This window comes from Xiphophorus hellerii, chromosome 20 (genome assembly GCF_003331165.1).
Source record: "Xiphophorus hellerii strain 12219 chromosome 20, Xiphophorus_hellerii-4.1, whole genome shotgun sequence".
NCBI classification, from domain to species: Eukaryota; Metazoa; Chordata; class Actinopteri; order Cyprinodontiformes; family Poeciliidae; genus Xiphophorus; species Xiphophorus hellerii.
The window spans coordinates 24,279,062-24,293,989 of NC_045691.1; the positions used below are offsets into that span (position 1 = coordinate 24,279,062).

At 40.8% G+C, this 14,928-nt stretch overlaps 1 protein-coding gene across 1 annotated transcript in view; it reads left to right on the forward strand.

The window, feature by feature from the left end:
- The window catches only part of LOC116710798 (RNA-binding protein Musashi homolog 1-like), a 33,533-nt gene that overhangs the window by 15,624 nt on the left and 2,981 nt on the right, over window positions 1–14,928 (forward strand). Inside the window, exons 5-13 of the mRNA XM_032550040.1 lie at window positions 220–261; window positions 638–730; window positions 6,809–6,857; window positions 7,453–7,535; window positions 8,256–8,373; window positions 10,075–10,155; window positions 10,648–10,704; window positions 14,534–14,587; window positions 14,761–14,915. Of these exons, the coding sequence (XP_032405931.1) occupies window positions 220–261; window positions 638–730; window positions 6,809–6,857; window positions 7,453–7,535; window positions 8,256–8,373; window positions 10,075–10,155; window positions 10,648–10,704; window positions 14,534–14,587; window positions 14,761–14,915 (732 nt within the window). The remainder of the gene's footprint in view (window positions 1–219; window positions 262–637; window positions 731–6,808; window positions 6,858–7,452; window positions 7,536–8,255; window positions 8,374–10,074; window positions 10,156–10,647; window positions 10,705–14,533; window positions 14,588–14,760; window positions 14,916–14,928) is intronic.

A 14,928-nucleotide genomic window follows, 5' to 3' on the forward strand; every position in this document is an offset into this window, starting at 1 on the left:
AAGTTGGATGAGCTGTAATTCAGTGGGAGGCAGATCTTTAAAGGATGTAATTAAGCCTAAACATAAATGAAAAGCCCTATAAAGCACAAACAGCAAACTCAGGAGGGGAAGGGTTATCACTTCAGTGCTTTACGCTGTACTTTAAAATAATCCATCAATCTTTAATTTTATGTCTGCTCCGCCAGCGTTTATAACTGGGTTTAAATCTTTCCCCCGCAGATCGACCCAAAGGTGGCGTTTCCCCGCCGGGCTCAGCCTAAGGTGAGTGCCCCCTCACAAATGAGTTAACAGCGAGGTGATGATGTCATATATCACTCCTAATCCCTACATCCTGGTTGGCTAGGATAAGAGTCAGGCCCGTGACCAGAAAAGAGCTGCAGTTCACTTGTTCAGCCTGACACCGTGACCCCGTTCTCTGCTCCCTGACCCCTGACCTGCCTCCTGAAATGACACAGATGCATTTTAGTTCCTGCTTCCTCATGAATTCATAGGATTCACACATGAACTGACGCAGATCTGAGCACACATCAAACTCGTAGAATTAGCAGGCAAATCCTTAAACAGAAATGTGACACCTCCCAACGTACAGTCTCTGTGTCTCATGAAGGATGTCTTCCCGTTCTGATTGTGTTTCTAGCTTGTGACCAGGACAAAGAAGATCTTTGTTGGAGGACTTTCAGTCAATACGACCATCGAAGATGTGAAGCAATACTTTGATCAGTTTGGAAAGGTGAGTCTTTACAAACATGCTGTGTTCAGGCCACAGTCTGGTGTTATCCTTCATGGAGGCAAACATCTGAATGGAATTCAAGCTTGTTTTATTTTTCATACCATTGCCCTCGCTGTTACATTTTTTGCTGCTTTATTTTTTCATTATTAGAGTTGAGGAATTAATGCTCTATCCATCAGTTATTTGCACAAAATGAGTTGGGCATACGCAGTCGCTGTCTAACTTCCGCACTGAATCTGCAAGGACGTCGAAGGGGCTAGAGTAACACACATTTGCATAAACTTGCATGCAAGGCCTGCATGCAGAGAAGTATGAAGAAGACAGCCATGATTGGGACTAAAATCGCTGCTGCAATTTCTCTCACACAACACTTGCTTTGCAAATTTGTCAGCCTGAAAGTTATGTAACTTGTGAAATTGTAATTAGTCGAGTAGATATTAGATTTATCAGTTATATGATCAAATAAACAGAAAATAAAAGTGTTATTTCCAATTGGGATTACAAACATCCATCAGTGGGCAGCTAATAAACAAAATTTGTCCATCTTCTCTTTTACTCTGATGTGTTCTTACTACTTTTTGATACAGCTAGCAAAGAATATCTATATATTTTTTATATGTAATAGCAGGGGAATTAGTAAAACACATGTTCAAGTTCTATTCTGTCTCATTAGCAACTCATTTTTTGGAGACTCATTTTACAAATTATGTTATTTGTTTTCTTCTCATTTGGCTAGCCGTTAGCTAGCTTAGCTAACAGTTCTACTCAAACTTAACCATTTTTGAACGATTCAACTTGAAACTATTAATTATTTAAGGATAAAGGTTTAAAATAAATGGTCTCACCATTATTGTTGTCACTATTTCTTAACTTTTCCTAAAATTTTTTTTTTGCCCTCTTGCTAGTTATGTTTTTAGGCTCTTAGCTGAGGTGTTAGCGTCCTGTAGACGACTCATGGCGCTTTTTTAAAACAAGCATATCAGCTTTTATTTGTTGCTTAATCAAATCACCTGTGGCAGACTGCAGGCTTTCTGTGTACTCTCACACATGTGAAGATTCACCATACAGACGAACAGGTGCCTCTGGGCAACCCGAGATTTCTGCAAACCTTTTCTGCTCCAAACAGTTTCCTTTGGAAAAATTAGGAGCAAAAAAAACGAAAACGCTGGTTGACACTGAACCTGACTCTGCATTCATTGGTGGTTTTGCTAATCTGCCACTGCCCTAACTCGAAAGTGTTCATTTACCTCCTTTGTTTTGCTGTTTTGCTCATTTCCAATCAAATTGCCGGGGGTTTTTCAGCCTCAGCGTTTGTCCTTCTGTAGCCTCTTTGAATGAAATTTGGTCAAAGAAGCCCATGCTGTGGAGACAGATGAGTGACCGGGGGAGAGGGAGGAAGGAGGAAGAGAGCAGGAGGGGAATAGAAGAGAGAGATGGCAGGGGACTGAAAGGGAAGAAGTAGCCCCCCATGGAGACAGAGGAAGGGGATCTCTGGGAAGGTTGAAGGGCAGAGAAAAAGGGAGGGATGCCGAGATGGTGAGGAGCATAAGTAACTGCTAAAGGGGTAAAACACCATTGGACAAAAATACATGTAATCTAGGTTTAATTCATTGCATTTTGAGTTACGCTGAGTTGTACTAACTTATCAAAAACAACAGCTGTGCCATCCTCCTCCTTGTTACCCCAAAAATCAGTTCTTCACCATCCCGCTCCACATAAACAGCCTGCTCCTGCCCCTCTCTGCTTGTTGCTGTGGTGACCTGCCTTCGCCCATTGTCCCGCTGTAATCCAGTGTATTTTTACCCCCCCACCCCATCCCTTCCACAAAAAAAAAGAGTGAGAAGTGCGCAATTGCATGAACTGAAAGATGTGTGTGCGCGCGCGCATGAAAGTGTGACAGTGTCATCGTCATGGCTGCAGAGGGAGGCGAGCTTGCATACATTTGTGGAAACACAGACAGACACTGGGGCTCACAGGCACTGATCCAGTTGTCACAAACATTAAGTGTGCGCCTGTGCTGCTGTCGGTGAGCAGGACAGTCTGAAAATGAGCACCGCTTTAGGTTGTTGGCCTAATGGGTTGGAAGAAATTAACAGCGTGAAGCTCCTTCTGTCTTGTGTCTGGCTGGGCTTTTTCTCTCTCTCTCTTTTGGCCTCTGACTCATGCCTGCGCTATTACCATATTTCAGGTGCTGGTTCAAATTTAAACGCCTTAATTATTAGTCATGGATGCAGATTCCACGTGTGACCATCACACCCGTTCAGGTAGGCCGTGCTGACACGGATGAGCTTTTCTAAAATGGCAGTTTGCGGTTTTGTGCTGAATCAGTTTTCCTCGGTGATTACACACACTCATATCTAAGACAACAGTCCCTCCGCGGGACGAGGGAATATTTGGACTGTTTGGACATGTGAGACCAGAGCCGCATCACGGATAGCGGCAATCCCACAGCGCATTCCCGCTGAGCAAGAAGTATTCCTTGTTTATTATCTGAGCCTGGCTGCAAGGTGCAGGTTTAGATGTTACAGCGCCCAGTGTCCTGTTTATTTTTTTATACTGTGGCTCCGCCTCGCAAGAAAAACACAGAATGCACTATGCATTTTTACGCAACTCTTTGATTCTCGCTGGGATTTATTTTTTTGCAGCAACACATCTCAAAGCAAACTTCATGCGAGTGCGTGTTAACGTCGATTTCTTTTTTCTTTTCGCCGTTTTCCACCAAAGCGAAGAGTTGGAGGTGTTTGCCTGTGCAGGTTTTCTAACTGAACAAGTCTCAGCTCCTGTTGGTGAACGTTTCCAGGCCAAGAAGACTGCAACAAGCATGTTTGTTTGAAAAATTCATCCGAATCCTGAGGTGGAGGTCTTGTAATCCTCCTCAGCCAAGAACAGTCCTCTTCTTTTTGGCTGAAGCTAAAAATAGAACTTATTGACAACCCAAATGTGTTTTAAACTGGTACTAACCGTCAGACCATTTCATAATTAGAATTTCAGATCTTTTGTTCATATAGCTTTTAGTTCTGGTAAAGCCAGGGAATCCCTGTTTTTATACCTCTTTATCCTGCCTTCTCCACTTTGCATACCTGAAACTAGGCTACCTGACAAGAAAAACTGATTTAAACCCCAAGCCCCGTCCAGCTTTTTTTTTTAACTCCTGCAGCAAAATGAGTGGATATGTTAGAGCTTTAACCAATGAAAGAAGTGGATAAGACAGAAAATGCATCGTGGTCGTGGCAGACGGGGCGGGGGGAAAAAAGTTGGGACTCCGCTCACCCATGTGAGCTGGCGATTAGAAGGCTTGACTGAACACTTTGTCTGCTGGCCTGTTTAGAAAGAGATGGCCGGAGAGCCAGAGCGAAAACCAAAGAGGGAGATGTGAAGAGACAGCAGGGGGGGGGGATAAAAATGTGAATGCCACCTTTCATAATCTCTCAGAAAAGTTTAATGGACTTGTCAGCAAACACTTGTTCTTTGGACAATAGCCGTACGCTTCGATGGCAATGGAGTATTTTTAAGCCTGGGCTCGAAAGGCTGCTCAGGATCTTGGTTGACCCTCGTTTCTGTACGTCTGAGAAGCCAGAATTTGAGAATTCGACCTTAACTTTTCTACTCTCCAGAATAACTAGTGACTGTGCTGCTGCTGCACCAATCTCAGACTCCCACTGCTATGCAATCAGATTGTTTTACGGCACCCTGGGAAGGGGACATCGTGAGAGCAACTTTCTTATTGGTTTTGGGTGTATTCTGAGCTCGCACACATGACTGAGCGCTTTACATGCCTGCAGACCTTTACTTGAAGCACTGGCATTTTTTGTACTTTAGAATACATTTTTTATTGTTATTATTTACATACACATCAAAGCCCACAAACCTAGCGTTTCATTGCCATATCTTCATACATGCTGCTGCCAGTGCTACGTACTGTTTTCCAGCATCCATTATATTATATTGTAGAATAGAGATCTTTTGAGACTTTTAAAAGGGGTTTAATGCAGAATACATATCGTAGGTTTATTGTAATGGAGTGCCACTGTGCTCAGTATCAGTACCACAAAGAACTGCTTGGACTGCAAAGTGCTTAAGCTAATGTTTCAGGCAGGTATTGCTATTTTGTGACTGTGTTGATTCATACATGTTTTCAATAGAACCAGATTGTTGGGATTAAAATAATGAATGTTTTCCAGAATATGGGTAGACATTTTACTATTTGTGGCTTATGTTTTCAATGAACCCATAGAAAACAACACACACACTGTTTATTTAAGGATTAGCTTATTTAGCGCCAGTCACATCACTGTGCAGTACTCTGTTCAACCTTTGTATTATCTACTGAAAATCGTACTCTCTTTTGCGGTCTATATGACATTCCTCAAAAAGTCATGAAAACAAATTTCTTTTAAATTGCTTTTTAATTCTCTGTGCTTTCTCTGAGTTTAATTTTTAAACAATTTTAAACACCTTAGCCATACTGGCCAAAACGACTAACACTGAATCTTATTCCCTAAGTGAGAGCTTCTACACTGAAGAGTGTTTGTCTGGCTTTGACCTGGTAGCGTTTAATGATTTACAAGAAAGAACCCCCCCCCCACCGATTTTTCTGTTTTTGACAAGCTAACCACCCAGATTTATTTATAAAAACAGAACGATAAAAAAAATTAAAACATAGGAAATAGATTAAAACCTAAAGAGACAAACCTGCCTGTGTGTTCACAACATGTGCAGTCGTAGTGGATGATTAGCCTGTTAGCATGCAGCTGCCTACGTAGCGTCCCCACAGCTCTCTGCTGTGTCATTGAGTTTGGACAACCGGAAGGGCGGAAGACATGAGAGATGGGAGTAGGTGGAGGATAAAAACTGAATGAAGGACAGAGATAGAGGTTGGGAGGAGCTCTGTTTGTGGGGGTGTGTGTGAGTGGGGGTGGGTGTGTGGGTGTGATCAGGTTATACGTTGACAGAGAACACACAGTCAGGAAGGTTGTTGGAGCAACCTTGATACCGCGTGTGCTCATCCACCTGAAAGCGAGCATGTCTTGTTTTTCATGTGAGATAAGTGCCTGAAATTGGACGGCTGGATCATCCAGAGGCCTCTGCTGCTCATGTTACACCGGCTTGAGTTTCACCTGATGTTGACAAATGGAAATAGCCGTGTGGTCACGCTCGGCACGTGTCCGCGCTGCGCCGCACACTCGAAGACGGAAAAGTTTGATTTCGCCCAGTTGTTTGGCTTCTCCGTGTTCCTTCCTTCTCCTTATGCCATCGGATCGCAGGGAAAAGCTGCAAACTTTCCTGCCGGTGAAGGACAAGTGAGGGAGGGAGGCAAGGAGAGGAGGTGGGGAGGAGGAGGTGGAATATGAATAGGGCAGTGGAGTGAGTGCAAAAAGGAAAGAGAGGAGGGAGAATAAAAGAGGAGCGTGCTGACAAAGGCCCTGAATCACTTTGCTTTGCATTTTAAAATTCACAATCTTCTCTAACAGAATTTCCACCCTTCAACCCAACTTTATCCTCGACTGATTTTTTGAAACTATCCCTTTATTTTTCTCCTCCTTTCACATTCGGTCATTCTTGTTTTCTAGCCCCCTTTACTCTCCATCTCCATCCTATTCAATGAAATGAGCTGTGCGGTAGAAAGGAGGGGAAGGGGGTGCGAGCTCTTCTAATTGAAATTCTTTACAGAGTCTCCATGGGAATAGTAAACTTTGCAGGGAGGGATAGAAAGACAGTGCGGGCGGACAAACGAGAGGGAAAGAACAAGCTGGGAGAGAGCTGGACAAAGTTTATGAGAAGTGAAGTGAAAGAAAGACAAACAGGGAAGAGTTTCTACCAATTCCTCTTGATTTAATTCTGATGCATCCATTTTTATTTTATTTAATTGTTGCCGTCTTTTCTTCATCTGTCCTCTCCTCGCAGTCGCCTCCTCCGTCACCTGTCAGCCCTCCCGGTCCTTTGTCCCCGGTCCACCCTCTCCATCTGTTTTCCCTTCTTACTCTTTTGCCGAAGAGGGACAATGGCACCCCATGCTGGGTAACGACGTGCGAGTCTTACTATGTCCAAGCTCATATCTTCTCTGCTTTGTTTCTCCAGGTCGACGACGCTATGCTCATGTTCGACAAAACGACCAACAGACACAGAGGTAACAGTTACACACACAAACCTGCACCTTATGTAAAGATGCGTTGACATCATGAGATGGGGCCCTGGGAATGAAAGGAGGAGCAGCGTGATAGAGTCATTAGGCGAACCGCTGCAAAACCGGCTGCGTTTTTCCTCCAATCACATCACTTTGTCTTTCCTCCGCTCTTGCCTCTCCCCTCCTGCTCCATTTATCTCTGTCCGCTCCGTGGGTGAGGGCAGGGCCCGCCGAGGGTCGCCATACAGAGTCAAGATGGCTATGGGCGATGATGTAACTTAACGAGACAAGCAAGAGGAGATGAAGGCAAATGGGGACGGGGGGAGAGAGAAAGAAGAGTAGTGAAACTGATGATCATCTGGGATCAGTTTTGAAGAAACCACACCCACTCTAACCCCCTACTCTATTATTCTTATTTCTGATTGACAACCGTGGCATGCAGAGGTCACCTCCCCGCTCTGCGCTTTGTGTTACCAAGATGAATGCAGAGCAAAATGTTGATTTGATTGCTTGCTTTGTTAGAAGAGGAGCAGCCAATGATGTCGTTCTGTATTATTATTATTATTTTTATCTGTTTCTGTTTATCTGTCTCTTTTAGGTTTTGGTTTTGTCACTTTTGAAAATGAAGACGTGGTTGAGAAAGTTTGTGAGATCCATTTCCACGAGATCAACAACAAAATGGTACGCAGCTGAGAATTATTCCCACACAGAGGATGTATATAATTTTCAGCTAATTGGTTTTGCTTAAAACTGATAGGCAGCAGTTTGTCCTAGTGCTCCTAAAATAACATATTATGTTACCTATATATTTGTTGTAAATCTCTATTTTTAGTTGTTATTTTGATTTACATACCTAGAAATAATGATAAATATATAAGAAAGACTTGCTCAATTCCCTGCAGAGTAGTTTTCAAGTCTTTATTGTGCAGAATATTTGCAGGTTTTTATATCCTGCCTATATTAGCTGGTAAATTATCCATGGAAGTCTGCTTGTTAGAGCCCACAATCTGCATGCTGATGATACGTTGCTAACTGCAGTTTTAAAATAGCGTTACCTTAAATTGGAGCTATTGGTTTAGTTCCTTTTTCTCCGATGCACTTGGTTTTTTTTTTTTTTTTTTAGATAAATATTTCCAAACAGACAAATGTATATGTTTTGTGAGTGGGAGGGGAATAATGGTGGCCTTTTTTCAGTCCGATGACCAGCAGTGTGCAGCAACAAGTGGGGGAGATTCACTACTGCATTTTCTTTCGCATCTTACAAACAGACTTTTCTCTAGCATGTTGGAAAATTTAAGTGGTTTTTACCGGTGCATGTCTACAGTATATAAAAGTTACAAACTTATTTTGTGCAGATGTGTAATTTTTAATAAACACTCATTAATGTTTACCTTGGTTTAGGTGGAGTGTAAGAAAGCCCAGCCCAAAGAAGTAATGACGCCGACAGGCTCCGCCAGGGGCCGCTCCAGAGTGATGCCTTATGGGATGGACACCTTCATGCTGGGCATCGGCATGTTAGGTATGATCCACAGCCAAAAATACAGAAATGAACAAATGTAACCTGCCATGACTGGAGAGTTTTTGAAATGAAACTTTGAAAATGGCTACATTGTTGTAGATATTTGCCTCAAAACTTGCAAGAATGTAAAACCTCCTAATAATTTGAAACATCTCCCTCATCCTAACCCTACTAAGAATACATTGTGATTGTATGTTTGGTACCCATAATGCTCAAAATGGTTGAAAAAGCAGATGCTAACTTGACCATTTTTATATTTATATTTATATTCCGGAGTAACCTCATAACATTGGAACCTCAAAACATTGTTCTGAGCCGTATGCAACGAAATTTCGTTCTGTATACACCCTGTGCATGCAAAATGATAATAAAGTCAGTCTAAGTCTAAGACTATTGCTAGTGGCTAACATTTAGACAGCATTCTCACAACATTTACAAATTGATTTTATGTTGTCTGTGACTCTTGTATACTTTGGGCTTTACATCATCAAACAAGTCTAGCTGAAAAAGTGCTGAAATTGAACTTCTATGTCAAGCTTAGCATAATTAGCAGCTAACGGTTAGTTAGCCAGTCCCTGTAACCGTTGATTATGAACTACAGATGCAGTCCAGTCTCATTAAAAACTGTGAAATACTCCTTTATTTTGTTAGGAAATTGTACAGCATATGTCTATGTTAGCATCGTAGAGGATAATGGTTACCTTTTTGCTATCTATATTTTGCTCCCAGTGCTTACAATTTTTATTTCGTCTGTTGCCCCTATATTTTGTGAGCTAGAAATGATCCATTGAGTTTAAAACCTGGATGTAGCACCTTAGTTGAACGCTGAACTGTAGTGCTTCTTGTCTTAATCGTTACCCACTCATGGTATTCTCTCAGGGTTTACAAAGTGTTCGTTTGTTGCTCTTTTTTTCTCTCGCCACACAAACAATTTAAAAGTGGTGGAGGTCTTTCAGTGTCGACAGGCCTGACAAAACGTCTGTTTTATTTACTGTCATTGACATAATCAATTTTAACTTTTGGCTAACTTTCCACAATAATGGTAACCTCCCCCCCAAAAAACAAAAACAAGAGTCTCAACAATATATAAATATACTGTATATATATATAGGCAGAGTGTGAGGCCAAAAGCAGACACAAAACAAAGTTTCATATCTTTTTACACCTCTAATAGACACATTCTTCAGCTGCATGAATGACTCTGAAATACTGGTTAATGCTAACGGTACGTTTAAACATGAGTAAATGATTTACTTTGGACTAAATATGTACTCTTGTATGTTGTGGAGGCTTCATGAACACACCGTCTCAGAAAGAGATGGCCAGTTTGTCTTGAATCGACGTCTTCTCTTTGGTGTTAGTGATGTCTCATTAATGATGTATGTCAAACACAGAAGTCAGAGTGAAGGGCTTTTATGGGAGGAAAACGCATTTGAAGATATTCTCATTGAGAAAAAGCAGGAGCTCTGTTTTGTGTGGCTGTATTACTCCCCCTACTGGCCATTTGAGATAACTCTGCTGTCAGTAACAAAAGCTTGTAAGCATTTTATAAAGCTTTGCAATAGTTTAAGATTGGAAATCCAGTGAAATTAGTGTCAAATATTTTTTTTATTAGTAGGATATTTTCTGTTTTAAACCTTAATGTTTTTACACAAGAGATTGACCAAGCAGATTATTTTCTGTTTTTTTTTTTTTTTACAGGCTACCCAGGTTTTCAGACTACTACCTACACCAGCCGCAGCTACTCTGGAATAGCACCCGGATACACTTACCAGTTCCCAGGTACATTTGTTTTAAATGTCCAACACATCTGGCTCCTTGCAACTTTTTCAGAAGGTTTCTGAAAGCATATGGCGATGAACAACAGCAGCCATGTTTTCCTCTCTAGCTTTTGTGTCTTGCCAAAAGCTAGAGACCAAATCTGGATAAAAGTGATTTGTCTTCCTGTTTGTTGGTCCAAAAGTTCACTTTTTTTCTTTCTGAACCTAAATATGAGTTGTTAATATTCTCCTTTAACTTTGTACATCTGTTTCTTCTTTCCTATTTGGTGATTCTGTTTATTTGATCTACTTATGTAACTCCCTTTCATTTATAGCTCCTCCTTTTCCTTTCGCTCCTGACTTCCTGCCATCCTTAAAGGATTTCTTTTTTTTTTTACTTTCAGTACTTGTGCCTTCATCTTGCTGTTTTGTGTGTCTGTGGCTTTGTAGTTTCTCTGGTGGATGGTGACTGTATTTACAAAGAGCTCTCTCTCTTGACCTTCTCTGTTTCTAGAGTTCCACTTAGAGCGGACCCCCCTTCTGACATCATCCCACCCCCCTGAGCTGGCAGGTCAGTGGCTCCTTTCTCTTCTAAAGGCCAAGGCAGTGGAAAAAAACCCCATTTAGCAGCAAAACATCAAACCAAACTGTTTGCCCTCGGAGTCTTTGGTGCTAAATAGAGATGAAAAACATCACAGGAACCTTGTTTGTAGGAAAAGTTGGTGCTGGATGTCGTTGTAGTAGTTTCTGATTCCAGTCAGAGCTTTGTGGCCAGTTTCTGAACTCCAGCTTTTTTAGGAACAGATTTTTTGCCAGATTTTGATGCATTCAGAATATTTATTTTTTTCAAGCCATCCTTATTAGTTACTTACATTAGGAACAAAGGTCGATATCAACACTGTGTGTGCGAGAACACAATGGATTTAAAGCAGCGTTTTTCTGTTTTAAAGTAAAGACAAAATGATTTGAAATGTACACTTCAGCTGTCTTAAGGGTTGGGGGGTTGGCATGATTAGTATTAATAACTATTAACAACAGCCTCTGTTTTTCCGGAAACTATGGTTCTCAAACTGTGGCTTGCGTCTTGCAGGTGGTACATGGGGTTCTGCAAAGAAATATAAGTCATATTAACTTGTTTGGAAGGTGAACTGATAATGTACTTCTTAATGTTTTGCACTTTCAAACACTCGCAATCTAGTTGGTACTATTTGCTAAAGATTAGATGAGATAAAAATGTTTGCAAGTGTTAAACTATCTTTCTTATTTATTTATTATAAAATGTTATATGCTAGGGAGCCATGTTGGACTTCCGGGGACTTTTCTGTTGTTTAATCCATCTAAAAACTTGGAGGTTTTAACTTTTGGGTAAAAGTGTTACATATTTACAATCAAGCAGTGTTGATAGATATTATCGACATGTTGAGAGGGCTTTTAAAAAGTAGAGACCCACTTCCCCAAAGAATGTAACTCTTGTCACGTTTCAGTTCTGCCGTTTTGCCTGTTTGCATTGTAAAAACGTCTCACAGAACCGACCCGCACCGCATCATTTCTGGGTTCCCTTCGGTCCATCTCTTTGGACCCAACAACAGGCTTTTGGGTTTGGCCTCGCCAACTGGAGGTGGAAACGCTCTCCTGACTATAAAATAGCGAACCGAACTGACCTGTTCTGGAGAACATGGTGAAAACGAGGGAAGAAATGAGACTTTCAAAGAGCTGCCAACATTTTTACGTTCAGCTCGCGTGTATTTCCTGAAGTCGGTTCCAGGTCACTTTGCTCCATCAACAGTTTGGCAAAACATTTGGCTATAAATTGATGTCTCGTGGCAGAGAGCTGTTTTTTTGTGTATGAGAAAATCGGCGGCAAAATAACCTAAACTGCAAAGGTTTAAGATGGTGAAACGACCAGAACCCAATAAAATCCAACACTTTGATGCAGCCTAAGCCAGAGGTCTGCAACTGTTTAAATTCAAAGATTTTAAAGAGTTCCCTGTTATTTACTAGAAGCCCCTTGCTTCTAGCAAATAAATTTCTCTTGAGCTGTTAAACTTTTCAAGAAAAAATTAAATAAAATCAGGGTTAATTATATAACTGCTACATAAAATATGTGTTTCACTGTTAAATTAAAAACCAGTTGTATTTCTATTTTAGGGATTTAGAACAATGAAAATTTTACTTTTACAACAAGCAGATCAACCAGATCTTTACAAAGTACCAACCGACCACAAGCTGTTAAAGGGCTGAAATGTGGTCAAAACCTCCTTTTCTTTATATAAAACCTATTTTAGTCAATGTGTGTTTATTGTCGCTTAAGTACAAGAGCCAAAGAAAATAACGTAGCTTTGTTATTTTAGTTCAACCTCAAAACCACAGTAAATTGATTTGATCCAAAATAATACCAACAAGGCAAATTCCAATTTCATGAAAAAAAAATAGTTTTCCATTAATCTTATCCTGTGTTAAGTTTCCATGCAGATACTAAATCAAAAAGTGTTGTACAGAGAGGAAGGCAGCCACCATACAAGATTTTACTTTTTAGGTTTTGTAAATATTTGTACATGGATGTAAAAAAAAAAAAAAAAACAAGATTAAAGTCATCAGAATGATTCAATTTTAGCCTGAAAAAGTAGAGAAAATTGTGCATTAGCTTCAGTATGAGCCGATGTCAGTCGATTACTAACATATCGGTATTGGTTTGATGCGTAAAACTGCAACGATATTATTAACCGATACGTTTCAGGAGGGTGGCAATATATAGTATCAGTGGATATCAGTCATCAGCCGTTATGAATATCGGATATTGATCTTGGCTCAAATTTCCCAACGGTTGTATCTCTTTCTCCTGGTCTGTCCTAATGAACAGAGTGATGCTTCACATTTGGTTGACTCATGGTCAGTCGGAGCGATGGCAGCGCTGGTATTTATAACTCTTGAAAGCTCTGCTGCCGATTTGGTTCCGTTCAGGATCAGCTGAATCCCGTGTGACTAAGAAGCTATCATTAGGAAGAACGTCTGGCAGCTGCCGAACACGCTGCCTACAAAACCTGAAATAAAGCTTACATTTTTTTCTGTAGCACTTTGTAACTTTTTGACCATGAACCTAAATGTGTTTATTTCAAAGTTTGCTGGAATGCAACAATAAGCAACTCCCCAAACTAGAGCTGCAACTGATAATTATTTTACTAATCGATTATTTTGACGATTGATCGGATAAATAAAATGGGCAAATTCTGAAGATATTTTTTAGAACCACCCGAGCTTATTTTACAACATATTAGAAATATATTTTAAAAATGCAAATAAATAACTTAAATTTTAATAAGAAAATAAACATTTTATTGTCAAAAATGCAATAATATTCCATTCCTTAGCTCTTCATTTAACATCAATACAGTGTAGGCGTGATTTGTTGACTATTTTTGTTTTTAATTAACCAAATTATAAGAGCAAAAGGGGTTTCTGCCTTTTTTTCTTTTTTTTTTAATAAAGTGTTTTACAGAATTTGAACCCAGCGAAGCTAAAACTAGGACAGCTGAGGAGTTCTGGGTAGAACAGATTTATTTAAAGAAGGGTTTTTTAACCTTAAATTCAAAATGTTTATATTAGAGTCTGTACACTACTTAACGACTAATCAATTCCTAAATTAGTCGAAAATTATTTCAATTATCGATTCATCATAATTAATCCAATTAATTGTTTCAGCTCCGTTCAAGGACTGATGTGTTTTTTAAGTCCCAATAGTTGATTTTCAGATGAAATGAGGTCACTGGGCGAAACTCAATATTAGCTAATGCGCGTTGTCAGTCAGAGTTAGTGAGTTTTACCTCCCAGTTCCTGTGTTGTAGATGGAACCACCTTAAAGGACTGAGGAACTGTGTAGAGAAACTAAAATAGTAGCAGGTAAAAACTAAATCAAATGTGATATAATGACTGCAGAAGATGCAGCAGACCTGTGTTTCTTCTCTCATGCCTAATAGGAATGAATTTCTTATAAAGATCTTGTGAATGAGAGGTATTTTGCCGTCTCCTGATGCAGCATCACACGTTTAGGTTTGTTTACTTTCTACAAATGACCCAGATTTGCAAGCACCTCTTTGAAGCTGCGCTTTTAAACCTTCAGGTTCAAAACTTCTCACTCGGACATGTGACTCCGGGCGTTTTATTTTTGTTTGTTTTTTTCCCCTCATGTCCGGTGAACCCAGAGCCAGATGCTTTATGACGTCGTACCCTGGGTGCATTTTTAAACCTCGTGCAGCAATTGGATTGAAATGCCGTGACAGATGTGTGAGCAGATGTAGATTCAGTCACAGTGAGCTGTAGATTATTGCTTTATGATGTGATATCGGAGAGCGGTCCACAGTGAGACGTTTGTGCTGTAACACGGTTTGTTGTGTAATCCTCAGCCATTCCCCTCACTGCATACGGACCAATGGCGGCGGCGGCAGCAGTAGTCAGAGGTAGGCCTGCGACTCTGCTTCTTGTATTTGTATGCCTGCTTTAGATAGAATGCTTGCACAAAAGCTTGCTTGGACAAATAAAGGCATATTTTTAGAAGCATGTGTGTGTGTGCGTGTATGTGTGTGTGAAGCCCTCTGGTGTCCAAGCTTGACTCCTCTCTCCTGCCTCTCAGGCTCCACCCCTTCACGCACAGCTGGCTTTCTGGGCACCAGCAGCCCCGGACCAATGGCCGACCTGTACGCTGCAGCCAACCAAGACTCAGGAGTCAGCAGCTACATCAGCGCCGCTAGCCCCGCCCCCAGCACAGGGTTTGGCCATGGTCTAGGGGTAGGTCATGCCT